The 21,131-nt window shown below is 40.2% G+C and overlaps 2 protein-coding genes across 7 annotated transcripts in view; one reads left to right on the top strand and one right to left on the bottom strand.

The window, feature by feature from the left end:
• Nucleotides 1–1,613: 1,613 nt before the first annotated feature.
• UBLCP1 (ubiquitin like domain containing CTD phosphatase 1) lies at nt 1,614–14,599 on the bottom strand. 5 transcript variants are annotated; one of them, XM_090150905.1, is made up of 12 exons: nt 14,429–14,468; nt 12,936–12,992; nt 11,783–11,973; nt 11,253–11,344; nt 10,796–10,881; nt 10,590–10,705; nt 9,427–9,525; nt 8,488–8,525; nt 5,944–6,042; nt 5,440–5,556; nt 3,958–4,085; nt 1,614–2,674 (listed from the first exon to the last, which is right to left on the bottom strand). In XM_090150905.1, exons 3-12 carry the CDS (start codon nt 11,934–11,936, stop codon nt 2,647–2,649), a joined length of 957 nt encoding a protein of 318 aa, XP_090007031.1. In that variant the 5' UTR covers nt 11,937–11,973; nt 12,936–12,992; nt 14,429–14,468; the 3' UTR covers nt 1,614–2,646. The 5 variants fall into 5 exon arrangements, with proteins under 5 accessions (XP_090007031.1, XP_090007030.1, XP_031454048.1 ...); XM_090150904.1 differs by having other exon boundaries at nt 11,783–11,976; nt 14,429–14,451; XM_031598188.2 differs by lacking the exon at nt 12,936–12,992 and having other exon boundaries at nt 11,783–11,976; nt 14,429–14,599.
• A 4,036-nt stretch (nt 14,600–18,635) lies between these two features.
• RNF145 (ring finger protein 145) overlaps nt 18,636–21,131 on the top strand; it is a 42,892-nt gene continuing 40,396 nt past the window's right edge. Inside the window, exon 1 of one of the 2 annotated variants that reach the window (XM_090150674.1) lies at nt 18,636–18,683. The gene's annotated coding sequence lies outside the window, so the exon portion shown is untranslated. Of the gene's footprint in view, nt 18,684–20,306; nt 20,531–21,131 lie in introns of those variants that run through there. The other variant, XM_031598191.2, reaches the window with a different exon arrangement.

Below are 21,131 nucleotides of genomic sequence, written 5' to 3' on the forward strand. Positions count from 1 at the left end.
TTAAGGATTCTGGGATGCAATCCTAGTGTTATTCAAAAAAAAAATATCTTTTTTCAAGTTCCATTTACAAAGCAAAAGAAAGGAGGCCCACCTCTTCACTATACGACTTCTGTGTACCATCTTTGAACAAGGAGATATGAGTGCACGTTTAAACACATTCCCTTGGTTCTGTTTTCTCCAGCTGTCTGGCTCAGCTTGTCCTAGTGTGGTACTTTGTACATCAATCCTGTAGAAGTTCACAGTTCAAACCTCAGAGTTACCTATGCTCGAAGTACAATGGCTGCTCTGAAAGTAATGCCTCCTATTTTACTATGTTGGCCCACACAGTGAGAGGTGGATGTTGGTGGTATTGTCATCAAGGCTCAACCTTTCCACCATTATTCTGTTGCATTGTGTTGCTGTGTGACAGATGGCAGTAGAGGGGCAGACTGACACAATGGTGTCTGTGTATATAAGCAAAGATGTGTCACTGAATTCTTCCATGAGGGAAAAAATGGCACCCTGACATTAACTGATGCTTGCTGAACATTTATGGAGACCAAATATTGGATGTAGCACAACCCATGGACTGGTGACATGTGAATTTTCCATTGAATAAGAAGTTCAAGATGCAGCCTTTAGTGGGTAAAGTGACCTGCACTGTATTTTGGGAAAGAGGTGATCCTTCTAGATTTCCTGGAACACAGATGAATCATCAACTCTTGCCTGCTAAAGCATGATGCTGACTAAGCTGAAGGCTTTAACTTCCAGAGTCAGACCAGAGAAGACGGTGACTTTTCTCTTGCAGTGTGATAACACCAGGCCCCATACTAGTCTGAAGGCCATGGAGCATATTGGCTGGACTGTCCTACCACCCCACCATATAGGTACCTTCTGACTTTTATCTGTTTGGGATGATGAAAGATGGACTGCATGGACATTTTCCTAGCAACAATGTTGTTATGGCAGCTGTGAATCAGTGGGTCACCTCTGCTGGTGCAGGTTTTAATGAGTGTGGTGTGCAGGCTCTAGTTCATTGCTGGTGAAAATGCATAGCTAGTGGTTCTGTAGGTGAGAATTTGCTCCATCAAATAGTGTGATTGTGCTCTTTTTATCTGTTGTAGTTTCTATGGAAATAAATAGGAAGCATTACTTTTGGAGCGACCTACGTACACAAGTGAGTCAGCCATCCAGCTCAAAAATCAGCTCTAGGAGACAAAACTTCAGAAATTCACCTTCTATACTTGCCAAAAAAGATTTTTATGCATCAGGTTCCAGGTTTACTAGTTTAAAACACAGCTTGAGTTGGCACTAAACCACAAAGAGCAGCGGATAAGAAACTGTATATTTTCTGACAGGTCATTGAGCCGGAGCCTAACGTGCTCATTTTAACAGCTCACTTGTGTCTGCTGTCTTGGCATTCTGACATTTGCTGTCAAGGTTCCTTTCCCATGCAGCCACGCACTTCGCCATTCAATAGCAGTGCTCTAATCTGCAGCGGCACGTACTGGTTTCTCATTTAACAACTGATATGAAATCTGTGTCTCTGGATTCTGAAGAAACACCTCAAAATGAAGATTATCAAGATTCTCTATGATGTGAAACAAATACATAAGACAGCACAAGACACAAAATTATGAAAAAGGTATTTATTATTTACACAACTGCTATAGTTCCTTAAGAACAATATATACCATTTTTATTTGAAAGGGTCAGACTTCTTTCAAATACATGAACTGCATAATGCACAAGTGTTGGTAATGCCAAACAGCAGTCACATCACACTTCTATAGTGCAGGCATAAGCAGCGCAAGTAAATGATATTTTAAGAACAGTATGGCTGGATATTGTATTTAAACACAGTGTTTGCACTTTGACAAGATTGAGCTAGAAGAGAACAAGGGTTTTGTTCATGCTTTGTTAGGGATGTGACTTTCCCATCTGAGGTCTAAACCCTTTGTCTGATGTATGAGAATTTTTCAGGCAGACTGCTTTTCAGTTACCAGATAGGAGTGGGATTATCTCCCTCAGTTTTCAGTCTTCTGTTTTCCAGTAAACACTGCTTTATAGTACGAGTTCACATATTGGGAGAAACTGGCCACAGAGGTGGTACCTTCCCATCTTACTGTCTTGCACAGATAAACACTGACATACTAATACATACCAAACTTAGACAACTTGTAATTTATAGATTTAAATACTGGACTGGGTGAGGGGAGACTGTTTCTAAAGATGGAGGGAATAAAGGGCTTATACAATTCATACACTGTCAAAATTGGCTCCTTACCCAACTTTTTTGGTCTAATTTTTTTTCTAGTTTCAGAATGGTTTTGGTCTTTAACGGTTATGGTTGTACTTCAGCAGAAAAGGAGAGAAAAATATTTGTAGTGACACTGTAGAACCGAATGTTAGGAAAAGTAACTGACTTGTTTCTCCCACTCTGAGCTTATTGCTGTGATCTTTAGGAGAAAACAAGCAAAAAACCCCACCATGAAACAAAACAACTAAAAATAACCCACAACCACCCAACTGGAAGACCAAGTATAGCAGTCGTTCTGGCATTGTATCCAGTGTCCAGCACTATTATACTCTAGCGTATAAGCAAGGAAAAGTCCAATGATCTGAGTTAAGTTCCCTTTGATTCAGTGCTAAACAATTTTGTTACTGTTATTGTCCTTGTTTCTTTGAAAGATACCTGAAAGAAGCAAAAATAGTTTCACACAAAATAAGTAGATGCAAATATATCCATCTTTTATATGCACAAACTATGATTTTTTTCACTAAAAATCTAATTATTAATAACCAGAAATTAGACTGCAATCAATGCTACTTATGACTTAATCTCACTTCACGTTCTTTTAATTTCATGATAGATTATCTTGGAATGACTCAATATTTTTAGCTTAACTGTATAAGGTTTTAAACAAAGAGGGGAAGGAAATTAAAATATATTAAATTCTATGAGGCTGAAAATTATAACAGCTGAAATGTAGTTATTATAACCCCTGAGGCATACGCATTAGATATGGGACTCCTTCAAATAAATCAAGTCTTTCAAGACTTGAAAGAACCTGAATAAAAGCTGAAAAGAACAGTTCTCCACCAGCCCCTTCCAAAAATTTGGGTTGCTCTAAAAATGCTTGTTGCTTGATCTCATAGCTTGCTTACCACCACAGATGGAACAATCCAACTACACGATGCATTGAAGACTTCGCAAATACCCTGAAATATCTAAGTAATTTAACTGACCCTGTGAAACATCCAGTGAGTTCCAGGGCTTTTAAAATCTAGCATTTGACTTTCTGGTCTAATCAGAAACAAAAATTAAAACAACATAAAGTTTGCTGAATGGGTGCATTTCCAATAGCATATCATCCATCCTCTTTTTCGCATGTATTGAAGATCCAGGTTAATGCATAAAATAAAACAATTTTACCTACATACTTCAGCTGGTTGTTCTACAGCAAGACTTAGGATGGTAACTGGTGCTTAATTTAAGCATTTGGAGAACTTGGATTCATAACACTTACATTTCAGTGCTGGTGAATACTGTAGTACCACACATCTGGATAGAGCCACCCTAACAACACAAGCCTTCAGAAGTAACTTCCTTGCAGCAAAGGACATCACATCTGACCTGACAGCTTAACTTTGTAGGAGTGGAAAAAAGGAAGTTTTCAAGCATCAGGTTTCTTCAAATTTTTTTTTTCCCTTTTAAGAAGCAAAACTGCTTCAATGATCCTGAACTCTGAAGTAGTAGGAAAAAGGTCTGTTCTGTCAGAAACCCTAACTTCCTACAGAGGCAGCCTAAACACTGCAGCCTTTTTAAAATCCTGCTCAAACTAAAGGACATTCGTAGCTTTAAATCATGTCAAAGTTCACCAGCTCAGCTGTTTCTGGTCTTCCTACAGATGACATTAAGCAAAACACAGTGGGGTCAGGAGTAGAAAGAAGAAAGGTTTTTGACTTTGTTCTTACCTTTCCCAGTGTTTATGATTCAGCTCCAAAAAGTCATCTAATTTTGCGATTTCTTTCAGGTACTGAGTGAGCTTTAGAAGCTCCTTGTCTTTATCTCGATTTAAATGTGCTTTCATAAAAGGCCTTATCTAGTAAAAAAAAAAAAAAAAAAAAAAAGTGGTTATCATCATCTGCTCCAAGTGAGTAAAATGCTTACAATTCTATAACGTTTACCACATAGTCAAAATATTGTCAGTGCTATGTCAAATTTTAACTTCTTTTAGGTAAGAGGAAGAAAAAATTTTTCCATTAGCCTCCAATTTGTCTTTTTATTGATGCAATCTGGATTTCAGGGTTTTTGTCTTGCATGCTCACCAGGATGAAATTTGTTCTGTCAATCTTGTATTTCTTCAAGCATTTCCCTCCCAGTCAGTCAGAATGATAAATCGATCTGCGATGGACTGTCACATTTTCTAACATGATTTCATAGATATTTTTGCTGGAAAAATGAGGGGGTTTCAGATGTGCGATGAGCTGTGTGGTGTCTTTGGAACCAGATGCTTTTTTTTTTTTTTCCACCAAAACACATCTGACTACAATCATAGCTTCTGTGACAAGAGATGTCAGAAGTAAAGCTTGTCTGACAACTGCTTTAAGCTTGGAATACATTCTACCTGTGCCTTGTTTTAGTGATTCAACGTTCTTGTCTGCAGCTCTGCTATTAACATTTTGACAAACATCCTTGAAATCTGAACTAGAGGGAGCTCTCTGGCTAATCCTCTCCCAGCACGATCCTTGATTCTCATAATTTTGATTTTCCAGTTAGTGCCAGCTTGACGGGTATCAACAATTGCCATCTTCCTCAAATCGAGGATATTTTCAAAGAAACACGATCTTAGATTTCCATTTTTGAATTTGTTTTATAGAAACTTGCAGAGATTCTTGTACTACATACTGTTGCACCATAGAATTTAAGTTGTATTCTTATTCAGAGCCAGCACTGATGATTAGAAGTTTTGGAGCAGGAACTAGTTGACAATTTTATAAAATGAAATATTTGCTGTTTTGCAGTCAAAGTAGCTCCAGGTATTAATTACCACTGGGGAACAAAATGCTTGCTATTGTGTTGACATGCTAACATGAAGTACAGCAGCTTGTTATTTGATTTGTTTTCTGATTGTAACCACTCTTAATGATTCAACATCACATTTTAATGTTGCCTGTCAACAATGTCCACGTTGATTATAATTTGCAGGTACAATGTAAGCAGGAATAACAATTTCAGTGCTTTGAAAGTCTCATTTAGGGAATCAACGCTTTAAAACTACCATTAGGGAAGTGCTAGTCCAACCAAAGGGCAATCTAAATAAAAAATAAAAAAATAAAACATGCATCTTAGTTAAGAACAGTCTTACTTTAATATAAAGCAGAAAATATGAGAAAGTATTATTTAAATTATATATTTTTAAAAAAGTAATATATAACATTTCCAGTTAACATTACCTTGAGTCCATTCTGTGGATTCATTAGGAAGTTTCGGCCGATATCATCAAACATAATAGTATTCTTTTTGCTGTAATATTCTGAAAATTTTCCCCAGATAACACCAAGAGGCTTCACCTGCAAAAATAATGTGTAAAAAGAACCCTGGTAAATCAGATCATATATAGTAGATAAAAGTATCAGTCTATAGGAATTTAAGTCCATACTCAAATGGACTGAAAAATTATCATGTAGTTGGGCTTTAATAAGTAAAGAGATCTAAAAAAATATGTAAAGAGATCCAAAAATAGTCATTATTTGAAGTAAAGCAGTCTCGTCCATATGAACTACTTACAGCATTAAACAGTAGAGGACTTCTATAGGAAAAAAAACCAACTGTGCTTCGGATATTGCTAATTTTCTTGCATGAAAACTTCAGCACAACTTATTGTTAAATATTTCCATGGAATATGATAACATGTAATCTGCATGTAGAAAATAACGAGGAAAAAAACCTGTACTTACATCTATTAGTCCTCTTCGAGGAGTATGCACTGTTATCATGGCAGCACTGTCCAACATAAAGGTTATCTTGTAGTTTGCATTAGTGCTCACACCAAGCTCCTGCATCACAATGATTAATCATTAAAGCTTCAGATGATAACAATTTTATTGCTGTACAGCTGGAACCACATTTGTAATACATTGTCAAAGGGTGAGCTGATGAGAATGAGCAGAGATGTATTAAAAATAGGTATGTGATTTTTATTTTTCTACCCAATGGGAACCAAGAGTATGCTATTCTACCAAGGGGAAAGACTGACAGGAATTTATTTTTGTAGGGTTTGGTACAGAAATGTAAAATCTGATATCAGCATAAAAACTAAAACAACTTTACAGAAGAGGCAAAATACAGAGAGCTTTTGGCCATACCTTCATGCACAGTCTTTCAAAAGTTCTGTGTGTCTCAATATTTATACCTATGAAAACAACCATGTATGTTCTGCTCTGTTTTTTTCCACTAAGCTGTAACCAGTTGCAGCCAATCAACGACATAATAGCAGTTCACTGTTATCCTTTCCTCAACACATGTCCTACGTGGTCAGTGTTAATAAGAAATATTTCTGTTTGTACCTGAGGGATTTGATCACTCTTGAAACAAAGGAAAAATGATTTGGTTTAAAAAAAAAAATCCTAAACCTTAGACAAGGTGAGTGGGCATAATTTCCATTTCAAATCTTTTTCAGAATTGGAAAGTAACAGTAAAATCTACTGACATCTACTATGTGACAGACATTGCTGCTTTAATTTCTGATATATGTGACAGCAATAATGTGCAAAGCTGCACAATGTGGAGAAAATACCCACTGTAACAGTTGTCTTGCAGATATATAGCCACACTTAACTGATTGCTTTTATATGGAAAAGTGGAATCTTATATGGAATCTTGCAAATGAAAAGTGTTAAATACCAAGGTTAATGTCATCTTGTACTGAAAAATAGCTGTTCTACATCATCTGAAATTTGGGCATAAATAGACGGAGAATAAGAGACTAAACATAGTTATCTGACACTTCTCTTTTTAATACTGTTTCTGCTTTGTAGTTTAAAATAAACACTTCACTGTCAAGTATTGCTGGGATCATTGCTCCCAGACAAAAAGTGATACTCGTAGAAGTGCAATCAGTTTAAGGAGAAGCAACAGTTGTGGTCTAGTGTTAGGAATCTCAACTGAGATGTAGCAGTAAGCATGAGGAGGTTGTGAATTGCTAACATGAAAGGGCTGGAAAGGTGACCAGCGCAGAGTAAACAGCCCAGTTTAGAACAATGGTCTTCTGCTAGATTTAATCCTGCTGTTACAACGGATTCTGCAGCAAAACAAAGGTTTTTCCCTTAAATGGTAAATCCCACATGCAAGATGTGATGCTCATACATATATTACAGACATGGAAAATAGCATGGTTAATGATTAACTTTCTATTTCATCACACTTGCACTTACCTCTATGTGTTACAATGGTTTTGATTTAGCCAGAGAATTGACTGCATGGTAACAACTACAGGCTCTTTCAAGAGTATCTGAGCCACAAGTCTAGCTTAAAGTCAGTTTTGTATTACAGAACTGTAGTTACAGTATCTTTATTGATAAAGTTGATTCATAGATAAAACATAAACAGAAGGAATACTGACACAGAAGTACAGTGTTTGCAAGTCTTAATACCAATTTTAATTGTGCTAATCCCAGTTCAGAGTTCTGATTAAAGGTTCTCATTTCTGAGATTGTTCTGAAGGATTTTTGCTTTAAAAAATCACTGCAAATCACTTTTTGAAATAGACAACATTCAAAAATTCTTTGCCATGTTACAGCCTGAAAAAAGTCTATAAAAAAAAAGAGATAAAGTTGAAAATTGGATTTTTTTTTGTGAAACAAGCTTTGATTTATAAACAAAAAACAACCCACCAACCAACTGTACAGCAGCACATCTCAGTAAGCTCATTAGGTTTACAGCTAAGAGTGGCTGTAAATATGTTTACCACTAGGTCAGCTGTGCAAAACTGGCTGGTTGCCCAGTTTAGGTACGGAAGAAACCAGGATTGAAAGAAGAGCTTTTACAGATGTTTTAATAAAGCAGAGGAAGAAACAAAATCACACAGCTGCAAGATGTACAGGATGAATATGAAGAGAGTTTTCTCTTGATAACCTATTCCAGCATGCCACATCTGTCCATTCTCTTAAAGAATTGTGTTATACTTAAGATTAGAACTCTATAATTAGAGCTAAGATGAAAGCAACAGTGAAGGCTATGTGACTGAGTTTCAGCAAGTACTGACTTGTGCTTAGTTCTGCTAAATTTAGTACCTACTGCTTTGATAGTTTGTGTGGAGCTCTAAAATTAGATTTTTATCTAGTTTTGTGTCAAAGGTATTTTAAAGTAACTACAAAGATTTAGAAAACTTGAATTTTGATTGTCTCCTCAGTCGCTAAATCTCTCTAATGCTGAACATAAACCCAACTAGATGAACGTTAAGATAGATTAGAAACAAACTGCACCTTTTCAGAACAACTTACTTTCATTTTAGCTTCAATCCACTTCATATTAGTAGCAGCTGAAACAAAAGGGATAAAGCAAAGAATTATTTATCAGTATGTCATTGATAGATTTAAAAAAGAAAAAAAAAAAGCAAAAAACTGTTTGTGTATCAATTTGTTTTACTTTCATTTCAGAAAGACCCATAATCATCAAAGCTTTCAGAGTTCACTGCTTTCATGACAGTCTGCCTTTATGAAAGTTTATTTTAATTTGGAAAAGATTAACTTTCAAATGAAAACTAGATTAAGCGCTGCACTTATTTAAAAACATTTTCTAGATCAGTTGTTAGTTACATTCTTGAAAGCCATAGAACAGGCTACATCTGGTTTGAGGAACCACACTGTCTGTATAGGATTTTCTCCTGGGAGCATTATAAGAATTTATAAGGTTGAAAAAGGATAAAGTGTCAACATTGCCCACTGACCTAAGAATATGTGGAAGCATTGCTTCAGACTATGAAAGCTAAGTTTTGTAAAACAAGTTTAAATCTTATGTTGGCTCCAGCTGTCAGACAGGAAGTGAAGTTGTGCTAAAGCAAAGCAACAGCCATCTCTATAGACATGTGAGTTTGGACCATTTCCAGTTTTTTTATTGCTATGGCTTATTGTCTAGACTGAAATTATTTGTAGAGCTAAGCTACCCAGCAGTGTTTGAATGTTGATTTTACAATTGTGTTATTTCAAGCATTTGTTTGTTTGTACAAAGTGACATTCACTAAACGGATATTAAGCTTTATACTGTTATTAGATCCATCCATAACAGCAATATTCCTGGTGAATACGGTACAGCTGAACATTCATGTACTGCTTTACATCTTGTGATTCACACTAAAAAGTGATATGAAAACCTCCCAACTGGAGTCTCTGCTCCAAATGATAGTTTGTAATGAAGTCTTAGCACGGAGTACAGAAACTTACACCAAATTACAATATCATAATCCTCGTATGCAGATGTCAGGAACTCATGAAGGTATGGCCTCATCAGTTCTACCCCAGTTTCAGCACAAGATCTGTGGTCTAAAAAGTATATGAGAAAGCAGAAATTTATTATAGAGTGTAGGATGTTAAGTAGGACTGTCCTGTCCACCCAGGGACTTGAAATGTTTCATATGAGAAGCACTAGAGAACTTATTAAAGAACTTACAGTAAGGCATCATTCCTACTTTAAAGGTGCAAAGAAGCAGCGATATTTATCTCTTGATCTTTACAGGAATTTGTGGATTTAGCTGTGGGTCTGAATATCTTTAATGAGTCTAAAGAGTCAAGCCAATTAATTCATCTCTTCATCTTAACAAACTTCTAACAGCCCAGATACTGTTCAGAGATTCTTGCAAATTTAGTCCAGTTAATCTTGTGAACATATATACCAAGCTTATTTCAAACATGCAAATACTGCCTGTTCCAATTAGAAAAAATGCTGTTAAATTCAGGTAGAAGGAGACAGGTAAACAAAAGTGTAAGTTGTCATAGGCTCAATTTTCATCTCAGATTGTAAAGAAATGCCATGCAAAAGGAAATTACAGAAAAGGAAAAAAGGTAAGCTGATATGTAGTACTTATAGTCAAACTGCCATGACACACCTACATCACAGAAAATGAAGTCAGAAGAAAATTCTGGCTTCTCAGAAAACCAGTCTGACAGAATTTTCAGGTAAAACATAGTTTTGTACGTGTTTACTGATCTGGAAATTCAATCTGAAGCTGTTCCGTCATCCCCAAAAGAGGAACCAATTGGCTACAGAGATCATTATTTTACAGCACTATCTTGTCCTGCCATCATCATGTGCAAGATACACGCTGGTCAAGAGAAGAGTTTGTTGGATAAAATCCTAAACTACTTTTTGCATCATCTTGGAGAAAATGAATAATTGCTGCACTAAAATCAACAATAGGTAACATTTACAAATGCTAATGCTTCTTAAAATATGAGCAGAAAACCTCAAAATGTTACAAAACAGAAGTTACGTAGTACAACACAAGCCAAAATTGCTGAAGTATATTTGTAAATCAAACATGAAGAAACACGAACTGGCAAATAAATTGCTCTCTTAAACCAACCCCACAAGTTGCATAAAGTCTCACCAAATAGTGTATAATCAACATCTAGCACCAGCAGCTTTTTTCCTTCCCTGGGAGGATTCAGAATTTCCACTTTGTATTCTTTAACTCTGCGAGAAATTTTTAGTAGATTTTCTTCCCTAATATAAGAGTGCAAAAAGTTACAGTTAATTAAAATGCACACTGCAGTTCCATAACAGGACTGGTTTTTAATAGCTAGAATTCCTAACCTGTTTTCTACTTCCACAACTTCCTCTTCAATATCAAAGTCATTGATGACATCATCATTATCAGGAGGTGGCCCAAGGACGTCTTCCTAGCAGAATAATAATAAAAGATAACTGGGATCACTAAAAGAAAACAGTGCATATCCAGACTCTGTTAGTGTACATTACAGACAAAGAAAATTAACAAAAGTGATTTTACTTCACTAGCAAAAAAAATGTTCAAATATATTGATGATTAAGATTTCGGATGTCAGTGAGAATATCACAGGAGTAGGTTTGTACTTTGAGCCCAAAACAACACAGGATTTTAATGCTATTCAAGTTCTACAGAAAAGTTTACATAAATACCAGAAATCTACTGAAGTACTAATTTTTCAATGATTTAAAATCATAATGAGGAGACATACAATCTTCTTTTTTTTTTCCTCTTATAAAGCTAATAAGCAAGTAAAATATTTACCAAACTCTCTTCACGAGTGCCCATCATCATGATTTTAGTATTTGGTTTTAACTTGAGAGCTCCAAGCTTAACATCATCATCCGCGGGTTTCCCTATAATGCAATAAGAGTTCTGTTTGCTTTTTTGTTGTGCTTTTTTGTTTGTTTCTTTGTCTTTTCAAACTGAGTAGAGAGATTTTAGAAAATTGTCAGTACATTTCATGCTTAATTGAAATTAGCTACCCATAAAACACAAGAATACTCCAGGCTGCATTGTCATCCTCCATCACAGCTACGCTGCTTGTCTGGCTAACAACAATTAAAAATGCTTAAGGTACATCTGCTGCACATCAGCCATTAAAAATGACCATTTAGATGCATCAGTAATAAACTACATAGTGATGTATCAAATTCCTGTGTGTGTGCTCATTCAAAAGCTAGATGTGGGCGGTAGATGCTCTGTTAATACACACATCCTGACTAAGCTAAGAGGATGCTCTTCCTTAAGTATCTCATACGCATCCGAAACTAATAATAAATACAAATAGTTACCCTTCATTTTAAGTCCAAGTAATTTTTGGCGCTCTGGTAACACTCCAGTAAGGCCCTTAAGAGATTGCTTCAGATCCAACACCGTGTCCTCTTCTGATAGTGAGGTTATTGTATACTCCTGTCCACCCCATTTTATTATAAGAGAGAGAGACATCCTTGGAGCATATGTTCAGTGTTATTTCCTGAAAAATCTGCTGGAGGAGGAAAATGCAATGACCATGTAAGCAAGAAATAGGAGTAGTGGTTTCTTTTTTTCAGAAGACAAACCTTACAGTCTAAATGCTTTTTACATTTCTGTGGTATTATACATCAAAGAGCCGTTTGTTTTGCATGCACAGATGATAAATGTTGATAAAATGCTGAAACTAAGGGAGAAAGAACAGCACTACAGCTGCAGCTTTGAGTTCCACTTTGATGTATTTAGCAGTGTCACATTCACTGTTTGCTGTAGCACCTTGCTGTGTGTTCTGTGCAGGTACAGCTTGTTCACAGCACAGCCAGCACCCAAGCAGAGTACTGCAGCATCAGAAAAGTCATTTCAAACCTCAGAAATGTCCTCTGCAATAATTTCACAACTTAACCACTCATTACATACGTGGCTACTAAACAGCAAGTAAGAAACACCTAAAATATACATAAAAAAAAAAAAACAAATCAGTTCCGAACCAACAGTTCAAGTGGATCACTTTTTCTACCAGCTTTCACTAAGATCTGTGCAATAGCTGCAGTAATACATCTCAGATCACGTCTCACTGTAGCAATATCAAAGCAGGAGTTTGAAAACAAAGCCAAAATACTCACCTACACAGTACAATTACTCTGTAAGAACTGCACTTTCATTGCAGCGCTGACAAAATAATCATAATTACAACTACCTTTAATTTACACCACATCATTTATGTGAATTATATTCAACACTTTATTCCCACACTAAAGACAGAAGCAAGACTTTTAGCTTTCTGGGGAAGGAAAAATATGTTTTCTTCTGTCAAAGTTTGAAAGCAGAGAATCAAGGAATGGATATGAAAAGGTCATTTCAAATTGTCAGAGATCTAAAGAAGGCCTCTGCACAACAATTGGTGAGAACGTTCTTAAAAGATTGCTGACCAAAAAGTAAAGAGAGAAGAGTCATGAAAACAAAAGAGAACCAAACCTGAGGGTGTCCACCATTGAGATGTGCACTGTACCAAGAAATCCAGGTCTGGCAATTCTGAAAAAAGTCAAATTCTGAAAAAAGTCTGACTCTCAAGCATTATTCCCAGCAGTTACCTGCTCTCATCCAAAATAATTCCCACCTACACAATATCCTTTGTTAAGAACAATCAAGTAATTATTCAGACATACCCATTGAACTCAAATCAGATAAGAAATGGAGGACCAGATACAACCTGCCTGCTGAGGACAATAAAAGCCATTCTTCTTCACTATTTCCTCTAGAATCCCTGAAAGCAACCTGAATAAATTTTAAAACAATCAATTTTTATTATTTTTTCAAATATCTCAAAATATCCCCAGATTGAATAGAGAACAGTATTATCCTATGAATTAGTATTATTCTGTGAAAGAGGGTCTTAGAAATACTAAGAGAACCAACTGAGGTTAAGGCTGCATATCAGCAAACAGTGTTAGCTCATTATCACAAATGATCTCTGTCCATAAACCTCAGACCAAGTTTTCTAAGCTTAGGAAGCAGTTTGTGGCCTGTTTTCTTATCTTGTCACACGCCTGAAGTCATTCTGCAAGCAAATGCACAGAGTAAAAGCAGTAAGGAAACTTCTTGTGCGTCTGTCAAACTGAAAGGATCTCCCTGAAGCAGCGCAGTCATCAGCTGCCAGTCCTTGCAGAAGTACAGCTCTGTCAGGATGAAGGTTATCAGAAACATCAGGCAGAAAGGCCTTTATTCAGTGCAAAACACTGATGGAACTGAACGTGGACACCAGAATCAATGTTTATAAGACAACAAATTAAAGGCAGGGTGCTGGAACTAGATGATCTTTTAGGTCCCTTCCAGCCCAAGCCATTCTGTGACTCAATGAACAGATGAGGACCACAGAGAAAGTCATAGGGATTTTCAAAGTTTCTATGGACTGGACCGTATAGAAGGGGAATCTGAAATGTACCGAAACAAAGTTTGTTCCAGTTGCTTACATCATCATATGGATGACACTGTCAGAGCCCCGCGGGCCACCAAGAGCCTACAGTTATAAGAGCACTGGGGCAGAAGAAGTGCTCTTCTTGGGAGATCTGGGAGAGAAAAAGCACATCTCTACGTTCCTGGGTATTTCACTCGACAACGTAAACCGTGGGCACGACAAACCCAACCCGCGGGAGGGGAGAGCCACGCCGCAGCGCGGAGCGGGGACGGAGCGCTCAGGGACGGCAGCGGATCTCCGGCTGGAGTCCTGTCCCGTCCGAGCTGTCCCGCTGGCAGCACGAGGAGAGCGGAGCCCCCGCGCCGCTGCAGGCCCCGATGTGCCGCGGCCGTTCCGGGGCCAAGAGAGACGCGCTCACCGCGAAGCGCCGCCCGCGGCCCCCGCACCACCGGCACCGGAATGGACTTCGGGTCCGGCCCCCCACGGCGACTGCGGCCGCAGCGGCGATGCCCGCAGCCCCGGCCCCACCCGGCAGCGCGATGCGGCCCCTCACCCTGGCAACGGAACCGGCACCGACCCGCGATCCGCCGCACCGGAAGCGGAAGTGGAGCCCGCCGGAAGCGGAAGGGTGCCGGATGTGCGCTGGCTCCCGCTCGGTAGCGCGCTGTGTCTGAGCTGTGTTGGTGTGAGCTGAGCCGTGACCGTGCGCTGGGCCGGTACCAGTACGAGTACGAGTACGAGTACGAGTACGAGTACGAGTACGAGTACGAGTACGAGTACGAGTACGAGTACGAGTACGAGTACGAGTACCAGGCGGAGTTCCGTGGTGGTCTGTGTGTGACGGGAGACGCCGAGATGTCTCAGAGGCACAGCGGTACACGAGGAGGAGGCTTCGTTTTGCTGCTCCTCGTGGCTGCTGCTCTCCGGTCTGACAGGAATTCGTTATTTTATTTATTTTTGTTTTGTTTTGTTTTTGAGGTAAAATCCACGGGAGGCACGGAGAGAGTGCATGGCAGGATCCGCAGCCCCCAGCTCTCTGTCCCCAGCTTCTCTCTTTTGTTAATAACCTTCACAGGAAACTTATTCGTGCCCAGGAATCCTTTTTAGCTTCTAAGTTGGCTCCTTCAAGGCAGAGTATGTTTTTGCATCCCTTGAACCAATGGTCCCATCTTGGGCAATGCTGGGATTCTCAGGACTTGGCTGCAGCTGTAGTCACTTTGTGCCATTGGTAACAATGTAAAAGGAAAACTAGTTTTCACAATGATGAGCTTTTGCATTTAGATGTTCTGCTCCTTAGAAATAGTTTAAAGGAAAGAAAACTCAGTACTAAAGTCTTATGTAAAACCAGGTGGGAAGGATACATGGCACAGTTCCATTTGGCATCTGTGGTCAGGATTAAATCTGCAGGGGAGAGAAAGTGAAAGTGTCGGTTCTTTCATCTTAGTTCTTGCTCTGTAGAGAAAATTACTTTCTCCTTTCTGGTTCACTGATAGGAAAATGAAGAGGAAAGGAAAGGAGGTGTGCGAGAACTGTCCCTAGCATTGCATTGCAGACCTGAGCAAGGTGCCATATAAACAAAAGCTGCACAGAAGCCTGGTTTGCCACAGTCCTTTTTTCTTCTGACTGGGAATTAATTTTATGCATTTCCTGCTTGAATACGGATTTGGGGGTTTGTTCTGTATTCAGATTTTAGCATAAAAAGTGCTCTGATTTCTGGAAAAGCAATACAAATAGGAGATTACTCCACTGACTTCATGTCAGGTGTAGCTTCTGACTGCATGCAGATCCCTGTAAAACCAGCTAGTGTGTATGTATGTTAGTCACAAAGGGCTTTCTTTTGATAATAGACAGTTGTCCTTACACTGAGGCAGCACATTACAGTACTGCTGGAAAGCTTCCAATGTTGCAAGTAGTAATTAAGTCACACCCTGTCATAAAATTATGCACCCTGCAGGCCTATGTTAAAAATTCAGGCTACAGCAATGAGACTGTAATGTGATCAGCTCTCTACTTACAATCTTTTCAATACATTCTAATAATTTTCTAATTGGCCTTGATAAAATTCTCTCTTTGAGGAGAGGCATTAATTGTTTTTCTGCTTGGTTTTGGTTTTATTCCTTGTTTGAGGAATATGAAAAAAACTATTAAATGTTTCTAAATGATATTTCATTTCGGGTTTGATGATGATGTTTTAGTGTCCTGAAGCCTGAGCCAGGACTAGGACTGCTCAGCACTGCTGGAAAATGCTCTGATTCTGATAGTGTTCATGTGGCACAGATAAATATGTCCTTTAACTCAGCTGTGAAAACACATGGTGGTGCTCAATCCTAACATTAATAAGTGCAGAGTGCTTAAGGAATTTAACAAAGATCATACAATTGCAACTCAGAGCCCAAACAGCAGCATCTTTGTACTGAAAAGTTTGTTTTGTGGTGGTACTCTTTGGGTTTACACTGTGGTAAATTCTAGCAGAGAAAGGAAGAAGGAAAAGCAGTGCGGAAATCTTAAAGCAAATGTCCACTCCCTGACATCCCAACGTACCCTATGTCTGGGATGCTCTAGGGTGAAATAAAAGAAATTCTAAAACTCATTCTAAGCAGGCAGTAACAGCAATGATGACTGAGAATGTCCAGCTCTTTGAGTCTACACTGTCCAACTGTTTCCAGTCTAAGGCAGATTTGTGCACAAAGCTTCTCTGCTGTTCCTGACCTCTTAAATGTAATAAAACAGACAGCATGGTTTACTGGACACTGCCATCACTGTGCCCCAGGAACAACAATGTGTGAATGTGAGTCAGTGTATGACTATGGGCAAAACAGAGAGTTTCCAGTGTTCAATAATGTGATGTGCTTCAGTAGCTGGCAGCTCAGCTGGAGACATAGAAACATCTCTGGTTTGAAAAAAACACATTTTCAAGTTATCACTAATACAGTGAGTCTCTTTCTTGGCTTCATTATCAGTAAGGTGAAAGTTGGACTATTATTTGTATAGCTTCTTCACATGAGCTTTTTTCCAAATTATTTACTTAGTGTTGGCACTGTAAGATGTTATAAATACTAGAGGTTTGTACCCATCTGCTATGTGCTGAATGTGACTGTTATTCTTCTCCCACTATTCAGCCCAATTATTTTTATTTTATTTACTTAAATTCTTTGTATTCTAGATTATGCCCCACTGGCAAGGGATCTGGGGAAAGAACTGTGATTCTTTTGTTTCACTGAACAAAAACTGATTCATCACTTTCCTTACATCACCTCTCAGCTCTCTAGCTTCTCAACACAGAGATTGGTATGGCTTTCCCTTAGGTAAGTTGTAAATCGCAGCAGCTGTGTATTTGTTGGGAGTCAGTACTCCTCAGTATTATTAAAGTGGTATAAATGTATGTAATCATACAAGATCCAATTATCAAGGATACTGCAGAAGTAGTTTCCTGAAGAGAGTGAAATAAATATGAAATTGAGATACTGGAACAAGTTGAATTGCAAAAAAAGATCTGTGAAAAGCTGTGAGAATGACAGGAAAAAAATAAAAGTCAATAACCCTTAGGAAATAGGGTTATAGACAATGAAAAGGAGAAGTTCTGACATGGGGCTAAGGAGTAAAATAGCTGAATCAGGCAGACACATTTGCTATGTCTGTGCTGGGACCCTATAATTCTACTGTTTCCTATTACTAAGCATGTGTTTCTGCAAGAATTATAGTTGATTTGTTTCTTTATTTAGTGAATGGGCTAAGATATCAAGAAGAGAATGCCAGCCTTGGGGGCTGGCTGCCATCAGTGTGTTAAGGTGTACACACAAGGCACAAAATCAGGTTCCACAGCCAATCTGAATTTTTGCACGTAACTGTTGTGTGACTGCATTTTACAGTATGACCTACTGCTTTGTTTTAACATGTGTGCACGAATATTTCGTGAAACAATTTACTGTGAGAGAAGCTTCAAATAAAACTGCTCATTTTATTGTCTCCCATAGGCGTGCAATGTCCTGCCATGTCAGCACATTTTGCTGCTTTAGAGAATTCTTCTGAGGGGTTTTCTTTGTAAGCATTTTGAGATGCTGGCGGTTGTCCATCCACGTGGACAAATCAAATTTCCACATTATCTGAACTCTGAGAATGTCTTTTGAAAGCTCTAATGAGATGTCACCAAAGTGGTCCTCTTTAGTCTTCAGCTGCTGTTCACTACAAGTTTGTAATTCAAATGCCTCTGCTCATAATGAGAGACAAACAATCATACAATTCAGAACTCGTTATCACTCAGTGTCAAATGTAAAAAGGCTTTAAAATTCCAGAGACTTTTAAAGCAGAAGGTTGTGGTACTTTTTTGAAGACATGGCTGACAAGACAGCAGTAAGGCCGTGTGCCTGCTCTGCCCATTAGAAAATCTGTGTTTTTGTGAAGCAACACGTATCAGAATTAATGATGAGGGATGTTGAAATGAAAGAAAAGGACATTTGATTCCAATGTCTTCTTGTAAACTGAAGTGAGTATTTCAGTGATTTACTACCATACTTTTGTGATACATATAATTCTAAAATAATGATAGACTTCCACTCCTTCTAGAAAAACCTGTTGCTTTATACAACTGTGAATGTTTTTTTCTCCCTCTGCTACCTGCTGGGTCTTTTCCTTTTTCTTTGGCAGTAGAATTTTACAGATCCTGCACCATCGCCCCAACTTCAGTCAGCATTGAATTGAAACCACAGAGAACAGAAGTGATTCTTTTTTTTTTCCCATGTACAGCAGGAGAATACAAGCACTCCACAGAGATGAAGCTGAGATTCTTATGCCTTATATGACAGCTGGAGGTTCGTATTCCTTGTGATAAGATGTGGTGTGGTGGTACCAACAAGTGTTAGTGAATAATAGCAGCAAAGTAGTGAGTAGGTTGAGCCAGGCAGAATAATGGGATGGTTGGGGTCTGATGAAGCCACTGTTTTCCCTTGTCCTCTGATAGCTTTAAACTAAAAGCTTAAAAAAAAAACCAACAAAACTTATTTTTAAAACATCATTAAAATCTGAAGCTTGTGGAAACTTGCATTGATAAGCTGAGCTTCTCTGTGCTGCCTGAGCAAAGGCTTCTGTTTGAGAAACCTCAGTCAGTTGTGCTGTTTGGTCTCCTTTCTGCTGATGTGTGGGCTGGCAAATCAGAGAGAAGTCAGGTGCAATGTTAACACCAAATAGAACCATCAGAGCGTATGGCAGCACCGAGCCCTGCTGCATTGCTGACACAGGCAGATTCAAACTACAGTTTTCTTCTGGTGTTTTGAAAACCCTTGTGTATGCAGAGAGGGGTCATTTTGCAAAGCATAGTGTGAATAGACACCCTTATATTAGAATCTATTCTTTATGGAGTGACATATGTTGTGTTGAGGCTGAGCACTTTTAATACACGTTGATGAATGCTCAGGTTCTCATTAGAGATGGAAGGAAAAAAGCAATTACTGAGTTGGCTCGCCCAGCCCCTGCGAATGACAGGATTTTCCAGTTCAGCTTATTCCTTCATTCCTCACCACAGCAAAGCTTCTCATGTCTGAGACAGTGTGTGGCTTTGTATTTTTGTCAGGTATGAAGGTCAAAAGCATTACATCTCTTGGGCTACAGCCCTTCTTTACCACTTTGGAGAGCATGCTGGGACCTGGCTGTGCAATCTTTATGTGAACAGGAGATGCTGGAGCGCATCCAGAGAAGGGCCACAAAAATGATCCACAAAATGGAACACTTCTCTCAGCCTGTCCTCTTAGGAGAACTGGGGCTCCTCAGCCTGGAGAAGAGAAAGAAGGCTCTGAGGTGGTGAGATAGAGGCCTTACAGAAGAAGGGGAGTTACAGGAAAGGAGACAGACTTCTTTAGCAGGGTCTGCGGTGACAGAACATGAGGAAATGGCTTTAAGCTTAAAGAAGGCAGATGTAGGTTAGATATAAGGAGATCTTTTTCAGCAAGGGTGGCGAGGCACTGGCACAGGTTCCCAGTGATGTGATTGATGCCCTGTCCCTGGAGACTTTCAAGATGAGGCTGTGTAAGGCTCTGGGCAGCCCGATGGAGCTGAGGTGTCCCTGTGCATCGCGGGGCAGATGGCCCTCAGAGGTCCCTTCCAACTCTAAGGATTCTGTGCTTAAGGACGAGTTACAGGCAGGGAGCCGCCTCTGCAAGTGTCTCCTGCTGAGAACGGACAGCGCGAAGTCCCGTGTTTTCGGATTGACTCACAGCAAAGGTGACCACAGAACCTCCACCCGCTGACTCTGAGTCAATTGTAATATTTTCAATTGCTAAAACCACCGATATCCTCCCCAGAACCTCTTTTCGGGGACCGCGGCGACGGAACCAGACGCTTACGCAGCGTCGCGGGCCGACCCCGCTGGGCGCCGAGGCGGAGCTGCGGGCCGGGCGCATGCGCGGTGCGGGGCGGCGCGCGCGCGCAGGCAGCGGGGCCATGGCCGGCCGTGCGTGGGGCCGCGGGCCGTCGGCGCCCTGAGGCGGCGCGGCGCCGCCATGGTGCCTGGAGGAGCCGCTCTGCCGCCGCCGGGCGCCCGACCGCCGCCCTCGCTGTGAGACGCAGAGCTCCGCCGCGTGCTCGGCGAGCGGCACCGGCACCGAGAGGAGGGAGAGGAGGCGGCGACCACCATCACCGCCGCCGCCAGCGGCCGCCGCTCCAGGTGATTCCCTCCCTCTCGCGCGCACGGCCCCGCTGCCTTCCTCAGGGCCGCGGTGCTCTGCGTGCGGCCTGCGTGGGACACAGCCGGCCCGGAGCGGCGGCTGCGGGGATGTTCGCGGCCGCCCCCGCCCGGCACCGGCCCCTCCGGCGGGCGCGGGTACACCTCGCCCCGACCCCGGTCGTGCTTATGTAAGGCGCGAACCCTGCGGGGCTGCGCTCCTTTGTACCGCGTCGGACTTTTCCTCGGGCTCCCAAAGCGGGGTTTGCGATGGGAGCGGGCGGTGCTGCACCGGGGAGGGTGGAAAAAGGGAGGAAGGTGTTTTTTGTTCGTGACGTGTAAGTATCGGTAACCAAGGGAGAGCGCTAGGTGGGAGACACGGCAGGCAAAAAAATGCGGGCAAAAAAAAAAAGCCTTTTGTTTTCCAGGGAGATGGGGGATTTCGGTAACGTGCCTGACTCACACGCGTTACCCGTTCGTGATCTCATTCCGAATGCTGTTCTTTTGGTTTGTAGGTGTTGCTGTCTTTGTCTCCGGCGATTTTCAATACGAGAGTTGCTGTTAACTTTTTGTGTGCTCAGGCTGCAGGGATACCCACTGCTGT

The sequence above is a fragment of the Phasianus colchicus genome, chromosome 15, assembly GCF_987193195.1.
Source record: "Phasianus colchicus chromosome 15, bPhaCol1.hap1.1, whole genome shotgun sequence".
Taxonomy (NCBI): Eukaryota; Metazoa; Chordata; class Aves; order Galliformes; family Phasianidae; genus Phasianus; species Phasianus colchicus.

What these genes read in the sequence shown, in the direction of transcription:
- UBLCP1 (XM_031598188.2), bottom strand. Translation starts at nt 11,936, where the DNA reads ATGTCTCTCTCTCTTATAATAAAATGGGGTGGACAGGAGTATACAATA. An exon ending in GCACTCGTGAAGAGAGTTTG is followed by an intron (nt 10,882 to 11,252) that starts GTAAATATTTTA and finishes TTATTCTGCTAG; the next exon opens with GAAGACGTCCTTGGGCCACC. An exon ending in GTTGTGGAAGTAGAAAACAG is followed by an intron (nt 10,706 to 10,795) that starts GTTAGGAATTCT and finishes CTCTTATATTAG; the next exon opens with GGAAGAAAATCTACTAAAAA.